The sequence below is a fragment of the Triticum aestivum genome, chromosome 4B (genome assembly GCF_018294505.1).
Source record: "Triticum aestivum cultivar Chinese Spring chromosome 4B, IWGSC CS RefSeq v2.1, whole genome shotgun sequence".
Lineage (NCBI taxonomy): Eukaryota > Viridiplantae > Streptophyta > Magnoliopsida > Poales > Poaceae > Triticum > Triticum aestivum.
In genome coordinates this window covers 495,356,779-495,379,722 of record NC_057804.1, presented here as the reverse complement: position 1 = coordinate 495,379,722, position 22,944 = coordinate 495,356,779, and the positions used below count along the sequence as shown (strand labels likewise).

The 22,944-nt window shown below is 48.5% G+C and overlaps 1 protein-coding gene across 1 annotated transcript; it reads right to left on the bottom strand.

Moving 5' to 3' along the window:
- Positions 1-2,270: 2,270 nt before the first annotated feature.
- LOC123095048 (protein EARLY RESPONSIVE TO DEHYDRATION 15) lies at positions 2,271-3,583 on the bottom strand. Its single transcript, XM_044516878.1, has 3 exons — positions 3,398-3,583; positions 2,917-3,211; positions 2,271-2,790 (listed from the first exon to the last, which is right to left on the bottom strand). Exons 2-3 carry the CDS (start codon positions 3,188-3,190, stop codon positions 2,684-2,686), a joined length of 381 nt encoding a protein of 126 aa, XP_044372813.1. The 5' UTR covers positions 3,191-3,211; positions 3,398-3,583; the 3' UTR covers positions 2,271-2,683.
- Positions 3,584-22,944: the final 19,361 nt, after the last annotated feature.

The window sequence follows — 22,944 nt, the reverse complement described above, 5'->3', positions numbered from 1 at the left end:
ACAACCTTGGGGCGCCCCAAGTAGGAGGAATCCTACTTGGGGGCCTAGTCCAATTCGCCCCCCTTACCATATTTTCCGGAGGGGGAAGGAAGGAAGGGGGAGGCCGAATCCCTCCCCTTCCTTTCTCTCTTCTCCTCTTTCCTTCCCCTCAGGTGCGGCCCATATAGGGGGCGCAACGGCCCCTATTGGTTGCTGTTGTGTTTCCCCTCTTGGCTCATTAGGCCCATATCTTTGCCGGGGGGAGGGGGGTGCCCGGAACCCCTTCTAGTGACCCAACATGTACCCGGTACACTCCGGAACATTTCCGGTGTCCGAATACCATCGTCCTATATGTCAATCTTTACCTCCCGACCATTTCAAGACTCCTCGTCATGTCCGTGATCTCATCCGGGACCCCGAACAACATTCGATCACCAAATCACATAACTCATATAATACAAAATCGTCATCGGACGTTAAGCGTGCGGACCCTACGGGTTCGAGAACTATGTAGACATGACCGAGACACCTCTCCAGTCAATAACCAATAGCGAAACCTGGATGCTCATATTGGCTCCCAGATATTCTACGAGGATCTTTATTGGCCGAACCGTTATGACAACATACGTTATTCCCTTTGTCATCGGTATGTTACTTGCCCGAGATTCGATCGTTGGTATCTTCATACCTAGTTCATTCTCGTTATCGACAAGTCTCTTTACTCATTCCATAATGCATCATCCTGCAACTAACTCATTAGTTACTTTGCTTGTAAGGATTCTTATGATGTGCATTACCGAGAGGGCCCAAAGATACCTCTCCGATACATGGAGTGACAAATCCTAATCTCGATCTATGCCAACCCAACAAACACCTTCGAAGATACTTGTAGAGCATCTTTATAATCACCCAGTGACATTGTGACATTTGATAGCACACAAGGCATTCCTCCGGTATCTGGGAGTTGCATAACCTCATAGTCGGAGGAATGTGTATTTGACATGAAGAAAGCAATAGCAATAAAACTGAACGATCATAATGCTAAGCTAATGAATGGGTCTTGTCCATCACATCATTATCATCAAATGACAACACATGTCTATGGTTAGAAAACTTAACCATCTTTGATTAACGAACTAGTCAAGTAGAGGCTTACTAGGGACACGGTATTTTGTCTATGTATCTGCACATGTATCAAGTTTCCGGTTAATACAATTCTAGCATGAATAATAAACATTTATCATGAAATAAGGAAATATAAAATAACAACTTTATTATTGCCTCTAGGGCATATTTCCTTCACTAAGAGCATCTACAGCCAAACTTTGCAAATCTGGCCCCTCAAAACGCCCGCGGACGCGTCCGGGCGCGTTCCCGGCCATTGACCGGGCACGCCTCAAACTAGCCACCTTGCATTCGCCTCTCTCATATTTTACCCCCTAAATCCATACAAAGAATGGAAAAGGAATCCTACTTACTACATCTACGTACTACCTAGCTACTCTTCATCGTCGGAGATCTCCACGACGACGGTGCCGGGCGCCGGCTGGACGGGTGCGTAGGAGGGCTCTGGCTCATCCTCCTCCTGCTCGACCTCATCCATGTAGGCGAACATCTCCGCCTTATCCGCGGCCTCTTGCGCCTCCATCTCCTGCCGATGACGACGTCTTGCCTCCGCAGCCGACTCTGACCAGAGGGAATCGAGGATGGCCTGCTGCTCCGCCTGCAGATCCACGTCGTCAGCGTCCCTCACATATTCCTCCTCCGGCTCATCCTCCTCCTCCTCAAAGTCCTTCTCCTCGTCCTCCTCCTCCAACTCCTCCTCCAGATCCACTGCATCCGGAGGTAGCCCCGCGGCGATTTGGGCTTCGCGCCTAGGACGAATCTGCTGAAGGAGCTCAAGCCAGCGGCATCAGAAAGGGCTCGCTCTTCACTCATCGGCATGGGGACATGGCTACTAGGCAGACGGGTGCAGTGGAAAGTGGCGGCGGCGGCGCACAAGAGGAGGAAAATGTGATGGATGGTAGGGTTTCGATGCCGCTGTTTGAGTGGCGCGTCTAGCTCAAAAAATCGTGACTGAGCAGTGATCGGGCGGCTCACTCGGGCATATGAGGCGGGTTTGAGAGGTCTGGATGTAGACGCTCTTATAATTTTTTGAGTAAATGCTCTTATATTTCTTTATTATTTCTTTATTAAGAGGGAGTACTTGGGCACCAGGATTCTAAACTCCCATGGAGAACGTGGCACTGTGGCAGCAATCAATCAACAATAAATCAGAAGAGAATGGCATCTCAACAACCAACAGCGACGCATTTTATCTTTAGAAAAGGCTAAATAACGGAGTAATTAACATTAAGCTGCTTGGCCACGCAATAACAAGGATGCATTCTACTATACATTCTTGTCCAACACACTGTGCAGAACATAACTTACAAGGCAAATCACACTAAACATCGGTTGCATTTTGTTGCCTTTTTCTTGGGTCATTTCATTTCTACTTAATATAATATACAAACGGACGCCACTACTTACTGGGCGCGAGTACTAGAAGAAGACTTGAAAGATGAGACGGCGGCAGCAGCCAGAGCAATGCATCACTGCATGACACAAGGCGCAGGATTTGGTGGATTCTTGAAGCTTGACATCCCAACCTAGCGAGGCTGGTGGATGAAACGCGGTGCGCCACCGCTCCTCGGGCTGCCAGCTACTTGGTGGGCTTCTCGGTGTACCTAGGCTTCTCCGAGGAGACACGCAGGGCGTCGCCGACCTTTGGGCTTGGGGATGCCAGGCTCAGCGCCTTGAGCACCCCGTCTGCACATACAGAAGCACATACGTGATGAGCTCACTGCAGTCTTGCTTCATCTTTTATTTGAGCGCTCATATCATATAGTACAGTACATATATAGGCGTGGACAGTGAAAGTGAATTGGTTGGTACCAGTCTTGAGTGCCGCTGGCGGCTGCGGCTGCGAAGCCTCGACGGCGAAGCCGTGCAAGAGGTCGTCGTCGATGGCGTCCTCGGCCTCGAAGGCGATGAGGGAATCGGCCATATCGTCGAGCTGCTGGTGCTGGTGGTACCAGTGGTCGCGAAACCAGGCGGTGGACTTGACGAGGTCCCACCACTGCGGCGAGAAGTCCTCCACCTGCTGGAACGCTGCCGGGATGAAGAGCGGGGCCTCAGGGTTGAGCGACGACGCGACCATGGCGCTCATGATTTCCCTGTTGCTGTTGGCCTGGTTGGATCAAAATCAAAACCACACAGAGATCAGGGACAGACCAGCGACCGGATCCAGTCGTGAGTTGGTGTCGCGAAACAGAGATGAAAAAGGTTGCAGATCAAAAAGAAACTAGAGCGCCGTTCTCGGCAGATCTACACACGGTAGCACGGGACAGAGACGGTTCTTGGTGCACGCATATACCTTGGATTGGGGTTGGTGATCGCAGGAGCAGAGTCAGGATAGAGAATATGGATCTGGATAGTGGACCGGGTTGGGTTGTGAGTGGGGAACGATGGGATTTTTATAGCAGTGTGACCGACGCCTAGAGGACGGAATGAAGGTGCGACCGAGGCTTCCTTTGAGAGCGAAGTATATTTTAAACCCTGTCTTAACAGTGCACGTTGCGAACAAATTTTGATGTCTAAATCCCTGAAATAAATACCTTGACTTCTTCAATCTGTGTCGTTTTCGACCTTTAGGTTGTATCCAAACGAAAAAGACCGGAATGAGTGAATTATGCAGCACATGTTTATGGGGCCCACCTGTCAGCACGAGAACGAAATGGCGAAATACTACTCCCTTCGTCTCGTCTAGGTGTGTAAGTCATCTTACGAAAAACTAAATAATCTCAAAACACTTAGGCGCGGTGCATTAACTTCTACCTTGTTTCTTGTTTCTTGACATATCAACCAATAAGAAATGAGGGTGTGCATGTTTTTAATAACTTGAGACTATCAAACACGACATGCAGTGGTTAGTTCATTGCATGCAATACTATTAATTAGCAAATAAACATTAATGTCTCTCGTTTTCCCCTCTTCCTTGGTCACGGTGCATAGCCTAAGATGACTTATTCACCTAGACGGAGGGAGTACTAAATATTTAAGGTCGCATCTAGCGAGCGTTTGGCCGCTTGGAAGGGTTAGCCAGCGGCCGACCAAAAAGGAATACCACATGGTCCCCTGGTCCTTAAAAAGAAACCCCGTTATTAGGCTAGTCATAGTGGGAGTAACTTAGAGCATCTCCACTCGTTTGCCCCCCAGAAGGCATTTTTTTGCCGCTTGGGGGCTGCCGGCGAAAATTTTGGCCTCAGGAGGGGGGCAAAATTTTCCACTCGTAGCACCCCCCAGGAGCAGTGATCGTGGGCACAGTCGTCGTGGAGCGCGTCGAGGCAGCGCTTGAGCGAGCCGAGGCTCCTCAGGTCGCCGACGGTGGACACGGGGGCCGGTGTGGATATGACGAACGGGAAGAGGGGGGCCTGGTCTAGGGCGTCACCGGCGAGGAGGGCGAGAGGAGGCCGCGACTGACTGCGATGGGAGACCTGCCGCTGCTGCACGACGATGAGGTGCTGGAGAGGGAGTCGGGGTTGTCCTTCACCTTGGGCTTCGCCCTCGCCCTAGGCTTGGGCTTCCTGAACCAGCGTGACGGCGGAGACAAGGGCCAAGTCGGGGTCCCAGGGCCGCTCAAGGTGGGCGACGACGTGGGGTAGGTGGAAAGAGGGGAGAGAAAGGGAAAAGGTGGTAGACTGTGGGCTAATTGCATGCGAAAAAGTACCGTCAGTCTCCCCAGCTCGCCCCCAGTGCGCTGGGTTTCCCCTGCGAGCTTCGGTCGAAACTTTGGACAAATTCGGCAGAAAACGAGCTCTTGTGTGCATGACTGGAGCATTTTTTTAACCGGTGCAAAACAAGTGGTCCTGGGGGGCTGTTGGGGGGGGGGGGCTGGAGATGCTTTTAGCTAGTAACATAGCAAACTTCAATTTTTTTTGCTTATGTGGCAAGTAATTAATGAGAAGTGGTAGTAACATATATGTTACTACTACCTTCATCCTGGTTTATTAGTCCCCTTTGTATCCTCTGCTAAATTTTGACTATAGATTTAACTAACAAAATGTTAGTGCATGTCACAAAAAATTATATCGTTGGATTCGTATTTGAACATACTTTTCAATGATATTATTCTTTTAAACATGCATTAATATTTCGTTAGTTCAATTTAAGGTCAAAGTTTGGCACAAAATATGACGGGGACTAATAAACCGGGACGAATGTAGTATAACATAGCGCTTCCCAAGACAAGGTGAGTCTACAAGCTAACAAATGAAGTCATCTACGACACTACTACTATGTTACTTTGCACTATTGAAAGTGCAACTATCCTTAGGTGGTTTTGGTAATTCCTAACAACATATAGCTCATTGAGCTAATGCTATCCCAAGATAAATATTTCAGGAAAGCTCAATGATTGGCATGACATGGATGAGAAAAGTGGACCCCTCAAAATGCTAAGGACAAAAGGATTGGCTCAAGCTCAAAGCTCAAGACTCTATATTTTCTATTTTAGTGATCCAAGATCACATTAAATCTATAGTAAAAGCCAATACTATCAAGGAGGGATGAGGTGTTTCTTAACGAGGTTCTTGCTCAAAGTGCTTAGTGATATGCTCAAAAGCCCTCAACTACTTTCTCACTTCCACATATGACCTAAACCAAAAGTCAAACTCGGCCCCACCAATTCTTTCTATCCAGCGCCACCGAGTTCAGATGTCATAGCCACTGCCACAAACCCTAAGCAAATCGGTCTAACCGATAGGGATCTCGGTCTCACCGAGATGGGATTGTAATCTCTCTGTTTCCCTTTGTAACATTTCGGTCTCACCGAGATAAGCGATCGGTCCCACCGAGATTGCAATGTAAACTCTCTGTTTCCCTTTCGTAACGTTTCGGTCCCACTGAGATGAGCGAATCGGTCCCATCGAGTTTACCTGACCAACTCTCAGGTTAGCTTGTTACCAAAATTGGTCTCACCGAGTTTGTGTAATCGGTCTCACCGAGATTATGTTATGCCCTAACCCTAACCATATCGGTCCTGCCGAGTTGCATGTTGGTCCCACCGAAAATCCTAATGGTCACTAGATTTACGGAATCGGTCTGACCGAGTTTCTCAATTCGGTCCCACCGAGATTGGTAAGTTGTGTGTAACGGTTAGATTTTGTGTGGAGGCTATATATACCCCTCCGCCTCCTCTTCATTCGTGGAGAGAGCCATCAGAACATGCCTACACTTCCAACTTACATTTTCTGAGAGAGAACCACCTACACTTGTGTTGAGGTCAAGATATTCCAATCCTACCATATGAATCTTGATCTCTAGCCTTCCCCAAGTTGCTTTCCACTCAAATCTTCTTTCCACCAAATCCATATCCTGTGTGAGAGAGTTGAGTGTTGGGGAGACTATCATTTGAAGCACAAGAGCAAGGAGTTCATCATCAACACACAATTTGTTACTTCTTGGAGAGTGGTGTCTGCTAGATTGGCTAGGTATCACTTGGGAGCCTCCGACAAGATTGTGGAGTTGAACCAAGAAGTTTGTACGGGCAAGGAGATCGCCTACTTCGTGAAGATCTACCCCTAGTGAGGCAAGTCCTTCGTGGGCTACGACCATGGTGGGATAGACAAGGTTTCTTCTTTATGGACCCTTCGTGGGTGGAGCCCTCCGTGGACTCGCGCAACCGTTACCCTTCGTGGGTTGAAGTATCCATCAACGTGGATGTACGATAGCACCACCTATCAGAACCACGGCTCAGAAATCTTCGTGTCTACAAATTGCGTTTGCCTCCTCAAACTCCTCCCTTTACCTTCATATGCAATTGTGTTACTTTCCGCTGCTATACTCTAGAATTGCATGTGTAGGTTGATTGCTTGACTTGTGCTAAGTTGCTAAAACCTGCCAAGAATTAAAATTGGGAAAAGGCTAAGTTTTTATTTGGTCAAGTAGTCTAATCACCCCCCTATAGACATACTTTCGATCCTACAACTATGAAGTTAATAATTTAGACTAGTGCCATATGCATGATATTAGTATAAGTTACTCCCCACTAGAAGATTGAGCTTCTAACTAAAGAACTAAACACTCTTAAGTTAGCTCATGAAACTATCTTAGAAGATCATCGAGAACTTTTAAGGACTCATGTGAAATTACGTTTTAAAAAGCTCAACCTTGAGCAAGAACATGAGTTTTTAAAATCAATGATGATCTTCGCAAGAAAAGTTCTTCTTACATTGCCAAGCGTTTACTCTTATCTACTTACATGCCTCAAGTCAAGTCTAGTAACAAGAACAAGAAAGATTCTTCCTCTAGTAGTAACAACAATCATCATGCTAAATCCAATGTTGTTGCTTCTAGTAGTTCTCTTAATTGCACTAATGATTCTCTTAGCCAAGTTACACCTGAGCAAGAAAACAGCTTATTGAAGGGAATTATAGAGAAAGGTGTTTACAAGAGCCTTGCTGGAAGTAAGCAATTCGAGGAAATTATACGCAAGCAAGGAAGGCACCGGAAGAACCAAGGTGTTGATTTTGAACAAAAGTTCAATGCCAATGGAGTTGAGTGGGAAGAAGATCAATACCCCAAGATGAAGTTTGTTCCTCAACAAGAGAAGTATGATCCTACTTCTTTCAAAGGGACACAAGCACACGATGATCTTCCACCACAAGACCACAAGCAGAAAGGTAAGGACAAGCTTCAAGAGAATATTGATGCATTTGAAGAAGCTCCTAAGGCCTTGGTCAAGTGGGTTCCCAAGACTACGTCAAGTTCTACTTCATCAAGTATGACTACAACTCCAAGGATTCCCATCAAGATGGTGTGGATCCCAAAGAAGAAGAACTAGAGAGTTCTTGAGGGTGACTCCACCAACATACTTCACTCTTATCATTTTGGCGAGGACAAGTGCAACCAACTTCCACATCTTACACTAGTTCATGGAGTCACAAACCCTCTTGTTGGTAGGACAAGGGACAAGGTAACCCAATGCTTTCATAGGCATCATCTTGTGTGTGCATCACTCTATGTCTATGGATATCCTTGTTTGTTCCTTGTGGGACTAACCCGTGTAGGTATTGAAAGTGCAACTCACTCCAAAGGATTGCTCCAAAAGATCTACATCAACATAGAGCATCCACATCTTCAACACCTACATGAAGTCAACATCGACAAAACCCAAGGTTAGTTCATCCCTCTTTAGGGGGATCTCACATCTAGGGGGAGCTTTACTCTAAGAATTGAGCTAAAGCAACTCTAATGACGTGAACACATCAATGCATTATGTAAAAGTGGCAACCCCACTTGAGCTTAAATGATGAGTATGACCTATGATCAAATGTTCTCATTTGACTCCTAAGTCAAAATACTCATATATAGATGACCTAGTCATCGCCAATTGCTTGATAGATGCGAGATTGGTTGTGCATGCTTTGTCACATATTTTATCTGCTATTTTATTGTGTGAGCATGTCATTTGCATATTTTACTCATTAGAGGACATCCACTTGTAGTTTTGCTTGTTTGGCTTCTTTTCTTTTTGCCAAGTGGATGGACAAGAATGCCTAAGAACCCTCTCTAGCTATCTATGCTATTCTTGTCTCAAACTCTATTCATGCTACATCACAAAGTTTGATCAAGTCAGGTTCGAACCACTCTGTGTGAGGAGCACTCGGAGTCCCTGATTCGTCACAGACTTATACTTCTAAAACTTCTTTGTGAGTTTCGATCTGACCGATTCATCCGTTTCGATCATACCGAGATCACTAAGTCGATCTAGGTTTTCAATCTCGGTGCAACCGATTTGAACTTTTCGGTCACACCAAGTTGCAGCAACTGCTTGCAGTTATGCATCTCGGTGCCACCGAGTCGTTCCACTCGACCACACTGACAAGGTCAGGCTATATATACCCCCGGGCCAAAATTTGGAAATTTCTCCGAATCACTTCGCCCACGCTCAGCCTGCTCTGCCTCCCTAGGTCTACGGATCGCCCTCCTCGTCGCCAGCCGCCTCCCGCCACTGGTCTCTGCCACCGTCAACAGAAATCTTCTCCACCGTTGTCGCCTTAGCAAGTCCTCCGTCGAACTTAGGGTATGGACTTGATCATTGTGCTTTCTCATTCCGATTCCTAGCACATTGTTTTTCCATGTATCTTGCCACAATTGAGATCGATCCATCCAACAAAATAGATTAGTTTCGATTGAAAATTTAGGGTTAGGTTTCCGCCGAAATCATCTCGGACCAACCGAGTTGTAGAAATCTGTTCCACTGAATTGGCTCAGGCCAGTGCACATGTGATTCTCGGTCTGACCGAGAATTGCAAATTGGTGTGACCGAGTTCAGGACTTTGTGAAACCCTAGCAGTCTCGGTGCCACCGAACTGTGACTCGGTCTGACCGAGTTCACTAGTTTAGGTTCCAAAAGCTGCTTCGGTATCACCGAGTTTACAAATCGGTAGATCCGAAATGCTTTCTGTGGAAAACTAAAACTAAGTTTTTAACTCATTCTTTTGCAAAAACCACTGTGCTTTGTGATGCTCACCCCCTTATCTCATCTATACCTATTCACGGGGTCTGCTGTTAGAGTTTACACTATGTCTGATCAGAGTGACAACCAGAACAGAGAGGAAGAGCAAGTTCACTTGAGTGAGGGCACTAGTCCCTCCAGTTCCTCAGATGAGGGCAGCAGGAGCACACCCAGCAACTTGCCTAAAGCTGCCACCAGGACCAGAAAGAAGAGAACCTCAGATTCTGAAGATGAGGATTCTCGGTGTCAAAACCGGCGGATCTCGGGTAGGGGGTCCCGAACTGTGCGTCTAGGCGGATGGTAACAGGAGACAAGGGACACGATGTTTTACCCAGGTTCGGGCCCTCTTGATGGAGGTAAAACCCTACGTCCTGCTTGATTGATATTGATATTGTGGATGTTTACAAGAGTGGATCTACCACGAGATCAAGGGGGCTAAACCCTAGAAGCTAGCCTATGGTATGATTGTAATGGTTGTTGTTGTTGTTGCTGTTGTTGTTGTTGTTGTTGTTGTTATTGTTGTTGTTGTTGTTGTTGTTGTGTCCTACGGACTAGAGCCATCCAGTTTATATAGACAACGGAGAGGGCTAGGGTTACATAGAGTCGATTACAATGGTAGGAGATCTACGTATCCGTATCGCCAAGCTTGCCTTCCACGCCAAGGAAAGTCCCATCCGGACACGTGACGAAGTCTTCAATCTTGTATCTTCATAGTCTTGGAGTCCGGTCGATGATGATAGTCCGGCCGATGATAGTTCGGCTGATGATGGTAGTCCGGCTATCCGGACACCCCCTAATCCAGGACTCCCTCAGTAGCCCCTAAACCAGGCTTCAATGACGATAAGTCCGGCGCGTATATTGCTTGGCATTGCAAGGCGGGTTCCTCCTCCAAATGATAGAAGATGGTGAACACCAGGATAGTGTCCGGCTCTGCAAAATAAATTCCACATTCCACCGTAGAGAGAATAATATATACACAAGTTCAATCTGCTGACGTTTTTTGCGGCATGACGTCACGCCACTACCAGGCCATTACTTGAATCGTTTTTTACTCTACCACCTCAGCGCATTTAGCGAAGCGGTTTCCTTGGCACGTCTTGTCGAAGCAGAGATCGTGTTCCCCCTTAATCCGGGATTCTCATCAATACGGATGTGGGTAACCCAACCGCGCCCGTCGCCACGCCCCCTCTATCGAAGGCGAGCCCCAAACGGTCAAAAAGACGGCTCTTGGTATTCTCCTTCTTTATAACGGGACCAAGGCTCATTTCTTTTCTTCAATCCTCCATCGAATCCTCTCCCCGCTCCAAGTTCCAGCACCTAGAGCTCCAGATTCGAGCGCTTCGGACCTTCAACGATGTCCGGTTCCGACCTCCAGGGCCGGTGGATGCCCTCCTCCGTCACGGAGGAGGACGTGCTAAAGCTGCGGGAGGCCAAGTACCTGGCTTATGAGATTTCGCACAGGTTGCCTGCCGAAGGACAGTCCATCCCCACCCCCGAGCCCGGCGAGTATGTCATTTTTGTATCCCACCTCCGTCGGGGTTTAGGCTTCCCGATGGATCCTTTTGTGAGAGGGCTCATGTTTTACTATGGGTTGGAATTCCACGATTTGGCTCCGGAGTCCATCCTCCATATTTCCGCATTTATTGTCGTCTGCGAAGCCTTCCTCCGCGTCACCCCTCACTTCGGCCTGTGGCTGAAGACCTTCAATGTGGCGCCGAAGATGATCGGGGGGCGTCAAGCGGAGTGCGGCGGGGCGGCCATAAGTAGGAGGGCCGATGCCCCGTGGCCCGCTGGCTCCTTCCAAGAGGAGCTCGGCCCGTGGCAGCAAGAGTGGTTCTATATTACCGTTCCGAGGGGCCGCAGACAAAAGCCGCCGCCCTTATTCCGCCCGGGACCTCCACGACGGTTGATGTCGTGGGTCAACCAAGGGCTCAACTGGGGGCCGTCAAAGGACGTGCCCCTACTGCAGGGCCGGATTCGAGATCTCCAAACGAGGGAGGTTGATATGGTGGTGGTAATGCAGGTTATGCTGATTAGGCGTCTCCCGCCCTGCAAACGCCGCCCTCTCCGGCTGTGGGAGTTCAATCCGGAGGGCCCACGGATTCTTCAACACTTCATGGGTATGACACCCCTGGAGATGTACAAATTATTCTTCGGATCGCAAGAGGCGCGTCCGGAATTGACCGAGGATGCTGGCCTAAGCTGCAATCGCCCGGATACTCAAGTAAGTAGTTCCAAGTCCGGACATACCGTTTGTTTGCCTTTCGATAATTCGCCTTATGACCAACTTCCTTCTAAACAGGAGTGGATAGCGGAAGCAAAATTGATATGGTGTCCGGCCCCCCTCCCCGAGACCGCGCCGGATTCCGTGCTGGTTCGGATGCTTGAGGTTGCGCCTCCAGAGGAAGGCGAAGGGGAAAGCAGGAAAGCTACTGCCTCGCCTAAGGAGGCTCTTGAAAGAGGGGGGATCGAGAATCCCTCCCTCCAAGGGGAGAAGAGGACTGCCTCCGAGGACCCGGGGGCAAAAGCCCCTAAACGGGGGAAGAAATCTTCGCCAGAGGGTCCTGCGTCCGGGGAGGCCCCGGCCGCACAATCTCCCTTAAAGAGTCAGCCCTCCAACGAGCCGTAAGTAGAAAGAAAGGAGTTTTATAATAAGGGACATCCCTATTTGTGCTTCTGAGGATAACTAAAGTTTTTACCTTGTAGTTCGGATCTCCGTCCTTCGCAAATGAGCTCGTCTTCGGGGGACCTTCGTCCGGAGATGATGGAGAGCGAGACGCCTCCGTCCGGGGCGCCGTCGGATAGGGCGGACGAGCCTGAAGTGTCGTCACGGAGGGAGCCCCCGGGTTTGGCAAAGCCGGATAGTTCGGCGCCAACTGGTGTACGGCTGAAGGATCTGCTTGAGAAGGCGTCTATCTCAGAAGATCACCACGCATTGATGAGCATGGTGATTGAAAGGATTTCGTCCGCCGAAGGCGGGTTGCATAATGCCGTCAGGAGTTTGCTGGCGGGGTTTGAGGTACGTAAAAATGACACACCTTTTAACAGTTTTGCATATAGAATGCGCCCTGTATAGATAGTAGCCCCTGAGACTCGGTAGGTTGTCGAAATCGACAGCGTGCCGAGGATCAAAATCGCAGGTTTAAATTTCCGCCGTGCCGATGCAGGTGGCGGGTCGTCCGGGGGCCAGCCGGACTGATGGAGTTGCTGAACTAAAGCGGCAACTCGCTGTTGCGGATGCGGACATCACGCTGGTCAACAGGCGACTTGATGAGTCGCAAGGTAAGTGTTTCTGTGCGGTCACTTGGTAAGGGAGCCGAAGCCAGCTCCTTACAACATGTGCGTGAAATGCAGATAGTGCCGCTGCTGTGGAGAGCCTTCGGGCCGAACTTGCTCAAGCCAAGGAGCAGGCCAGAAGGAGTAATGCGGCGGCCTCGAGGGCGGCCGAGGAGTTAGCGGCCGAAAGGGTCGCACACTGCCGGAGCAGGGAAGAGATGGCCGAAATGGCCGTGAAGTTAAAAGATGCTACCGACCGCAATGAGGCTCTTGGGAAGGAGCGCCTAGCGGGGCAAGAAGACCTGGGAAGGCCACCGCCGAAGCCAAGGATGCCCGCTCTGCAATGCGGGCTATAAAGGAAGAGCTGCGCCAGGCCGGAGATATTGTAGCTGGCAAGCCTTTTCTGCTGCGCCGAAGGTTTACGGATCCAAAGTATGCTCAGCTGGGCCAACTGTGGGGTCCAGAGGACCCTTATATGGACTTAGCAGCGAGTGCGGCGGATGCCGTTGTGCATTTTCGAAGCCAGAAGGATCACAAGACGGAAGAGCTGTTTTGGTCTCAATTCCATAGTCCGGAGTGTTCACTTCCGCTGACCGACCGTTTGGCCGAGTGGGCTGAGCTAAATAGGTTGTCCGGGCTTGCTATGACGGATATAGTGACCCATGTCTGGCCGGATAGGCCCGAGCCGAAGAGTTACTTTGGCTTATTGCAGCAATTTCTTGGGGCGGTGCCGCATATCAAGGCGATGAAGCGGTCGGCCTGCATAGAGGGTGCGCGGATGGCACTCGCCCGTGTGAAGACACATTGGACAGAGATGGATGCCACCGCTGTTGCGACCCCGGGTTCGGATGATAACCGGTTACCCGCCGAGCACTATTTTGGCGAAGTGCTGCGTGGTGCTCGTGTAATAGAGTCGCAGTGCTCAAAAAATGTTACGTTCGAATGAACGTTTTTATGATGTAAAACAATATTTATGATGTAAGCGCCTTTTATACTTGTGCGTTCAAGTAATAGAATATCTCCTATGCGGCCGTTCATGTATACGTGTGTATAACCTGAAAGATGGCAGTCGTCGGCTTCAGCCCCCACGCACAAGGTGCGGGGGTGTTCGCAAAAAATAGCGCGTTTTCACACTTAATCCGACGTCTCGGTCCTGTAAAGGAGGTGGTAGCGTAGCAAACGAGGCAACCGGACTATAATGCTTTATCACTTTCACTTAGCCATGGAGTTCGAGGGTGGGGCTACGACATAGCCCCTGGGGGCACCGCGCTCTCCGAATTTGGGGCGCGTATGTGCCTGACCGGGAAACGGCCCTTCGTCAAAGCGGAGGAATTCTAAACATTCCCATGGTCGATCGAGTGGTTGACCAGTCTCTCGCTGTATCATGACAGTCAGTTTTCGGCTTTCTCTACTGAGGTGCTCGCCCAGCCGAACTGGGGCACAATCGCAGTAGTTCTCCTGGTGCCGCGTTAGCCGATGATACGGAACGTAAGGCAGCAAAACACAGGAGCCGGGCAAACCCAACATTTGACCAAAGACATGATTCGGAGCTGATGCATATAAGGCCTAACTCGAGACGCCGAACACTCCCGAAGGTGTTCGGTCTTTACAATAGCGGGCAAAACAATGCCCTAAGCCCCTTGTGTCCAGGTACGGGCAAGTTCTTCTGGCGCGGCCGATGCCAAAACGCCAGTCTCCACTCTGGTTATAATGAGAAACCAGGGGATTATAGCAACAAGAGACAGTAAGAAAGGTTTACGTAGGGTCTTAGTCTGAAAAGAGTCCTTGCAACGGGTCCCTACTGCACGTCTGCGCCTGTGTCTCCGTTGTGCCGTATCCTGGACGGGTGTGCACGCTGTTCATCTGTAAAAAGAGAGGAACTTAGTTTGAAAAGAAATCGTGCGAGAAAGTGCATAAAAAATTGAAATATAGATTAATAAAGCTGAGCCTATGCTAGCTCATCATGGCTTATATGTACAAACCCTTGTGAAGGGGTGTGTGGCTAGGTAGCCCCTAGCTTATTTATTCCGGACTCGTCCAGCCGTGTCCGGGGTCTCAGGCGACCTTTTAATGAAATGATGCCACGTGGACCGGGCATTTTAAGCGTAAGAGACGCGTAATGTGGTATTGCATTGAAGCGGACGAAAGCTTCCCGTCCCAGTGATGCTTGATAGCTACTTTTAAATGGGGCGACATGAAAGGTTAGCTTTTCTCGTCGGAAGTTGTCAGGTGACCCGAACACAACTTCTAGTAATAATGAAACTGTGCACCTGGCGTAAGGGCCTGGCGCCACTCCTTTGAAGGAAGTGCGGCTATGCCGAATTGTAGTAGGGTCTATCCCAACTTGCGGATTGTGTCCGGATATAGCAGGTTTAAGTCACTGCCGCCGTCCATCAAAACCTGCGTGAATTGCAGTCCGTCTATTATGGGATCCAATATCAGGGCAGTCTATCCTGCGTTCCGGATACTTCTGGACTAATCCAGATGGTCGAAAGTGATTGGTTTTGACATCCAATCTCGGTGTTCCGCTGGGGTGGACCGTGCGACACTTGTCTTAGCGAGTGCCGTGTTGGTTTTCCGTACTATCACATGAAGTGAGTTTACTGTTTTGACTTCTTGTGGGAAAGTCTTTTGACTTCCGGTGCTCTGCTGGTGGGGTTCGTCATCGTCCTCGCTTGGCGCATCGAGCCCCTTGTGTCCGGCGTTGAGTCTGCCGGACTGTTTAAAAACCCAACAATTTCGGTTGGTATGGTTTGCAGGCCTTCCGGAGGTACTGTGGATTTGACATATCCGATCTAAAATTTTGTTTAAATTTGATAGCTCGTCGCTGTTGTCCTTAAGAGGCAGTGTTTTATTGTTTGGCCGCGAGCTTTTGAATCCGGCGTTGACCGCCGTGCCCTTTGGGCTTTTTTCTTTATTCCGGCGCTGATCTTTCCTGCGCCGTGATTTTCCGTTTCCATCTCTGATCTCGGATGTACTCGGGTCGCTGGTGCTGCATCTTGCTAGCCAGCTGTCTTCTCCTGCGCAAAAGCGCGTCATGAGGCTTGTTAGCGCGGCCATTGTTCTTGGCTTCTCTTGGCCGAGGTGTCTGGCGAGCCATTCGTCTCGGACGTTGTGTTTAAAAGCTGCTAAGGCTTCCGCGTCCGGACAGTCGACTATTTGGTTCTTTTTGGTAAGGAACCTGTTCCAGAATTTGCGCGCTGACTCTCCGGGCTGTTGGGTTATATGACTCAGATCGTCTGCATCCGGAGGGCGGACATAAGTCCCTTGAAAATTTGCTCTAAACGCGTCCTCAAGCTCTTCCCAACTTCCAACAGTGTTTTCTGGGAGGCTTTTGAGCCAATGCCGAGCTGGCCCTTTGAGCTTGAGGGGTAGGTATTTTATGGCGTGGAGATCATCTCCTCTAGCCATGTGTATGTGTAGTATGTAATCTTCTATCCAGACTCCTGGGTCTGTTGTGCCGTCGTATGCCTCTATGTTTATGGGTTTGAACCCTGCTGGAAATTCATGATCCAGCACCTCATCGGTAAAACATAGCGGGTGTGCGGCGCCCCTGTATTTGGGTGTGCCGCTGTCTTCGAACACTTGTCGTGTTGTGTTACTTCTTGGGGCCCTCCTTTTTGGCCCGTAGATGGACCTAGTTGGGCCGTCCGTTTTCCCAGGATCATAAGTCGGCTTGTGTGCGGTGCCGCTTGTCGCTTTTGGCCTGTCATCTGGCCGTCTATCCGGCCAGGCGGCCTCTTTATTTTTTGACTGTGAGGGCTCTATGGCTTCCTCGTCAAATTCTGGCAGCAGCTTGCGCTTCGGGTAGCTCTTTGTTTGATGGCCATTGCCATATTTGTCTGCGGTCTTGAGTATTTTGCTCCACTTCATTCTGAGTATGTCTTCCGCTGTTTTGAGCTTCCTTTTTTCCTTCTTCAAACTTCTTGCAGTGGCGACGAGTCTTTTGTGAAGGTTCTTATGCTCCGGTGGTGTGTCCGGACTGTTGATTGCTCCGTGAAGGGGTTGATTATCCGGTTCGTCCTGTTCGGATGGTTGCTTGGTTGTATGTTCGTCGTCCGCTGGTTTGCCCTGCTCTATCGCTGGGTCGTTAGGAATGCTGCTTTGATCGAGGCGGGACTTAGGGCGGCGTCTACGTCGCCGTTTTGGTTGTTTATCGGCGGGATTATCCTCTGCCGCGTCCCGTTGTTCCTCGGTATCGCTTCCCTTTGGGGTGTCCACCATATGTATGTCATGTGACGAGGTGGCCTTCCAGTGCCCTGTAGGCGCTGGTTCTTGATCGTCTCCGGCATCGTCGTCCATACCGTTGATGTCTTCGGAGTCGTAGTTTAGCACGTCGGTTAGATCGTCGACGGTGGCTACGAAGTGGGTGGTGGGTGGGCTCTGAATTTCTTCATTGTCCGCGTCCCGACCATCCTGGCCGTAGTTCGGCCAGGGCTCTCCGGATAGTGAGAGATGCTTCAGCGAATTTAAGATATCCCCGAAGGGTGAGTGCTGAAAGGTGTCCGCAGCGGTGAATTCCATGATCGGCGCCCAATCGGATTTGACTGGCAGGGGCGCAGGAGGTTCGGAGTCCGGCAGAGAGTCCGGCACCTCGGAGTCATGAGCTTTATGCGGGACAAGGTAAGTGTTCGGCTCCATCGCCGTAGAAGTTGCAGCTCCCGAGGCGGTGTCCAGCCATCCGTCCTCGATCTGAGCGATCGGCTCCGGACTATGGGTCGGAGCGGATTCGTGTGCGGCCTCCAAGGTGCTGTCCGGCGGCAGAGTTAGGTCGTGCCCATCGTGACAGCGCGGCACGCTCGGCTGTGGCTCAGATCCATCGAAGATCAAGTCCCCGCGGATATCGGCCGTGAAGTTTAGGCTTCCAAACCTGACCTGACGGCCAGGGGCGTAGCTTTCGATCTGCTCCAGATGGCCAAGTGAGTTGGCCCGCAGTGCGAAGCCGCCGAATACGAAGATCTGTCCGGGGAGAAAAGTCTCACCCAGGACTGCGTCGTTGTCGATTGAAGAGGCCATCAAGCCTATCGGTGACGACACAGAGGAACTCTCAATGAAAGCACCAATGTCGGTGTCAAAACCGGCGGATCTCGGGTAGGGGGTCCCGAACTGTGCGTCTAGGCGGATGGTAACAGGAGACAAGGGACACGATGTTTTACCCAGGTTCGGGCCCTCTTGATGGAGGTAAAACCCTACGTCCTGCTTGATTGATATTGATATTGTGGATGTTTACAAGAGTGGATCTACCACGAGATCAAGGGGGCTAAACCCTAGAAGCTAGCCTATGGTATGATTGTAATGGTTGTTGTTGTTTGTTTGTTGTGTCCTACGGACTAGAGCCATCCGGTTTATATAGACACCGGAGAGGGCTAGGGTTACATAGAGTCGGTTACAATGGTAGGAGATCTACGTATCCGTATCGCCAAGCTTGCCTTCCACGCCAAGGAAAGTCCCATCCGGACACGGGACGAAGTCTTCAATCTTGTATCTTCATAGTCTTGGAGTCCGGTCGATGATGATAGTCCGGCCGATGATAGTTCGGCTGATGATGGTAGTCCGGCTATCCGGACACCCCCTAATCCAGGACTCCCTCAAGGATTATGTGACAGAAGAGGATGAAGCCACATCCAGGAAGGTACTGAAGAAAGAATATGGCACAGCTGCTGCCATCAAGCCTGGCATGAACAGGAAAGTTCCAGCCAAGAGAACACCTATGTTGAAGGTCAGAGGATCAACTCAAGAGACTTTGGGATCTGAACCCAAAGAGCAAGAAGTGGCTGAAAAGAAAAGGAAAGAAAGAGCTAAGAAAACTATGGCCAGAGTAGTGGGAAAACCCTCTATGATGGAAGAAGAGGAAGAGGATGTTGCACCAGCACCTAAAGCTCAGAAGCTTATGAGAGATGCAATCAGATCAGGGGCTGCTCCATCTAAGCCCAAAGATTCTCCCAAGGTTGCTCCTAAGCCGAAGACTGCACCCAAGAGGAACACTAGGAGCATACCAGCTGCAGAGAAGAACAAGGCCCCAGTGCCTGAAGCTGCTGAAGAAGAAGAAGATGATGAGTCACATGTCTTGAGGAAGTTGAAACCCAAAATTCTAGATCACAACGATGCTCATCCAGTAGCTGAGGACATGAAGCTCAAGAAAGATGCAGGACTCAGACAATGGAGATTGACAGATCCCTATGCTGTGAGGAGAAGGACTGTTGTGGACTACATGTTCCATACAAAGGAACATCAAGACTTCTATGAGACAGTGCTGCTTGATAAGAAGCCAATTGTCTATGATATGAGATGGGTGGACTGGAAGTACATCAGAAACAACGAAGAGCATTATCCAGGAGTCTATGATAGTTTTAAGTCTTGTGGGATAGAAAAATTTGTTGGGCAGAAGCTCACAAAATGGAATGATGAGCTTATTATGCAGTTCTACTCCACAGCTCACTTCTACCCAGATGGAAGGATTATCTGGATGTCTGAAGGTACCAGGTACCAATCAACTGTTGAAGAATGGGCCAATTTGATCAATGCCCCTAAGGAGAGTGAAGATGACTTGGATGTCTATGCCAAGAAGAAGAAGGATCACAACTCCATGGCACATATGTACAGAGAGATCCCAGATGCTGCTGTTGAGACACACAAATTTGGATCAGTACATTACCTTCTGTCATGTTTGCCACCAATCAACTGGATCCTTAGGCATACCTTGTTGCCAAAGTTAGGTGATCACAAGATGATCAGAGGCCATGCAATTAATTTGCTTCACATATTTTATGTGCCTCAAAAGTTCAAAGTCATGAGCTTAATTGTTGAGACTATCAAGAGGACAGTTGCTGACCAGAAGAGGAGCTGTGGGTATGCCCCACACATTCAGGAGCTCATCAACTCCAAGATGGGCACAGACACTTACCTCTTGGACAAGGAACACCTGCCCATCTTCCCAGATTTTGAGGACAACACTGTAGCGATGGATGAGAATGAACCATCTTCTGTGCAAGCACAAGAGAAGAAGGAGAAGGCAAGGACTAAAAAGGCTGCTAAGATGCCAACTGCTGAAGAGGCATCTCAGTACTTCCTGAAGAGCAAGAAAGATCAGCCTGGCTACTTGATTGCCTCCACTCTGAGGATTGAGAAGGGTTTGGCCACCCTGACACAAAACCAGGAGAGCCTGGAGAGAATCATGGAGCAAAAGTTCTATGATTTAGATGTGAAGGTCACTGTGATACAGTCAGTTCTTGAGCAACTTCAGGATGAAATGGAGGAGAGGAAGGGCAAGTCTACCACAGATACATTTGCTAGAGTGCCAGGAGGCTAGAGATCTGCTGCAGTGCCAGTGACAGACACCAGAGCAACTTCATTAGCACCAGCAACAGCTAAAGTGCCACCAGCTCTAGTAGCCACTCCACCAGCTCCATCATCCTCAACTGATGCCTTCGTCCTTGGAGTCATTTCTACACCACCACATCAAGACCAAGTCTGAGAGTCGATTTAGCACTATGCAGTTTTTATGAACTTTTTGGTAACTTGTTGCTAAAGGGGGAGAAAATGTATAGATCATAGACTTCGAGAGAGAGTGTCTTGCTTTTGTTCTCTCTTGTTTTTGGTGGTTGAACTTCATTTGTTTGCCTGTTTGAGATACATTCTGTCGTTTGTGTGATACTCGGATGATCATGTGTTTGATCATATGCTATGCTACATTAATGCTTGTTTGGATGATATTATCTCTTATTCTCATATGATCATTCACTTTGCTTGGTGATGAGTGCATGTATTTAATTATTATCATTTTGAGCGCTCCACCAAGATGTATGTGACATTGAAGAGTACCCCATGATCCTAATTCATTGTGCATTTGCAGTCCAAAGCAAATCTTAAACTATGCACAACTTTAGGGGGAGCTCTTGCTTTTCACATACTTCTCAAAGCGACAATATTTTCAATCTTATTATCACTTGTCGAAGCTTTGATCTATATGTTGTCATCAATTACCAAAAAGGGGGAGATTGAAAGTACAACTATCCCTAGGTGGTTTTGGTAATTCCTAACAACATATAGCTCATTGAGCTAATGCTATCCCAAGATAAATATTTCAGGAAAGCTCAATGATTGGCATGGCATGGATGAGAAAAGTGGGCCCCTCAAAATGCTAAGGACAAAAGGATTGGCTCAAGCTCAAAGCTCAAGACTCTACATTTTCTATTTTAGTGATCCAAGATCACATTGAGTCTATAGGAAAAGCCAATACTATCAAGGAGGGATGAGGTGTTGCTTAATGAGGTTCTTGCTCAAAGTACTTAGTGATATGCTCAAAATCCCTCAACTACTTTCTCACTTCCACATATGACCTAAACCAAAAGTCAAACTCAACCCCACTGATTCTTTCTATCCGGCGCCACCGAGTTCAGATGTCATAGCCACTGCCACAAACCCTAAGCAAATCGGTCTCACCGATAGGGATCTCGGTCTCAATGAGATGGGATTGTAATCTCTATATTTCCCTTCGTAACGTTTCGGTCTCACCAAGATGAGCGATCGGTCCCACCGAGATTGCAATGTAAACTCTCTTTTTCCCTTTCATAACGTTTCGGTCCCACCGAGATGAGCAAATCGGTCCCACCGAGTTTACCTGACCAACTCTCTGGTTAGCTTATTACCAAAATCGGTCTCACCGAGTTTGTTTAATCGGTCTCACCGAGATTACGTTATGCCCTAACCCTAACCATATCGGTCCTACCGAGTTGCATGTCGGTCCCACCAAAAATCCTAACGGTCACTAGATTTACTGAATCAGTCTGACTGAGTTTCTCAATTTGGTCCCATCGAGATTGGTAAGTTGTGTGTAACGGTTAGATTTTGTGTGGAGGCTATATATACCCCCTACCTCCTCTTCATTCGTGGAGAGAGCCATCAGAACATGCCTACACTTCCAACTTACATTTTCTGAGAGAGAACCACCTACACTTGTGTTGAGGTCAAGATATTCCAATCCTACCATATGAATCTTGATCTCTAGCCTTCCCCAAGTTGCTTTCCACTCAAATCTTCTTTCCACCAAACCCATATCATGTGAGAGAGAGTTGAGTGTTGGGGAGACTATCATTTGAAGCACAAGAGCAAGGAGTTCATCATTAACACACCATTTGTTACTTCTTGGAGAGTGGTCTCTCCTAGATTGGCTAGGTGTCACTTGGGAGCCTCTGACAAGATTGTGGAGTTGAACCAAGAAGTTTGTACGGGCAAGGAGATCGCCTACTTCGTGAAGATCTACGCCTAGTGAGGCAAGTCCTTCGTGGGCGACGGCCATGGTGGGGTAGACAATGTTGCTTCTTCGCGGATCCTTCGTGGGTGGAGCCCTCCGTGGACTCGCTCAACCGTTACCCTTCGTGGGTTGAAGTCTCCATCAACGTGGATATACGATAGCACCACCTATCGGAACCATGGCTCAAAAATCTCCGTGTCTACAAATTGAGTTTGCCTCCTCAAACTCCTCCCTTTACCTTCATATGCAATTGTGTTACTTTCCGCTGCTATACTCTAGAATTGCATGTGTAGGTTGATTGCTTGACTTGTGCTAAGTTGCTAAAACCTGCCAAGAATTAAAATTGGGAAAAGGCTAAGTTTTTATTTGGTCAAGTAGTCTAATCACCCCCCCCTCTAGACATACTTTCGATCCTACAACTATGAAGTTAATAATTTAGACTAGTGCCATATGCATGATACTAGTATAAGTTACTCTCTACTAGAAAACCCCAAACACATTTAATTCGGATTCCAATTTTTTTAAAAGTCACAACTTTTAAACTGCGCGTTGGAATTAAGATCCATTCTTATTGTTGGAACCCTTGCAATGTGTTGTTCGAAACAAGATCTCGCATGGATGTGTTCCACCGATTTTATTTGTGCAACTTAATCCCCATTCGGTGCAACTGTCTAGGAGTCAATGTGCAACTGTATGACAGTCGATGTGCAACTTTTTCCTACTTGTGGATGTCTAGTTTTCACTCATGCGGACATATGTGAGCGCATTTAATTCGGGTTTTCATTTTTCTAAAAAACGTCATAATTTTTTAATTGAATATTGGAATTAAGATCCACTTTCACCGTTGGAACCCACATGATGTGCTCTTCAAAAC

Coding starts and splice junctions, on each gene's coding strand:
- LOC123095048 (XM_044516878.1), bottom strand. CDS start 3,190: ATGAGCGCCATGGTCGCGTCGTCGCTCAACCCTGAGGCCCCGCTCTTC. Junction 2,791..2,916: donor GCCAGCGGCACTCAAGACTG/GTACCAACCAAT, acceptor CTGTATGTGCAG/ACGGGGTGCTCAAGGCGCTG.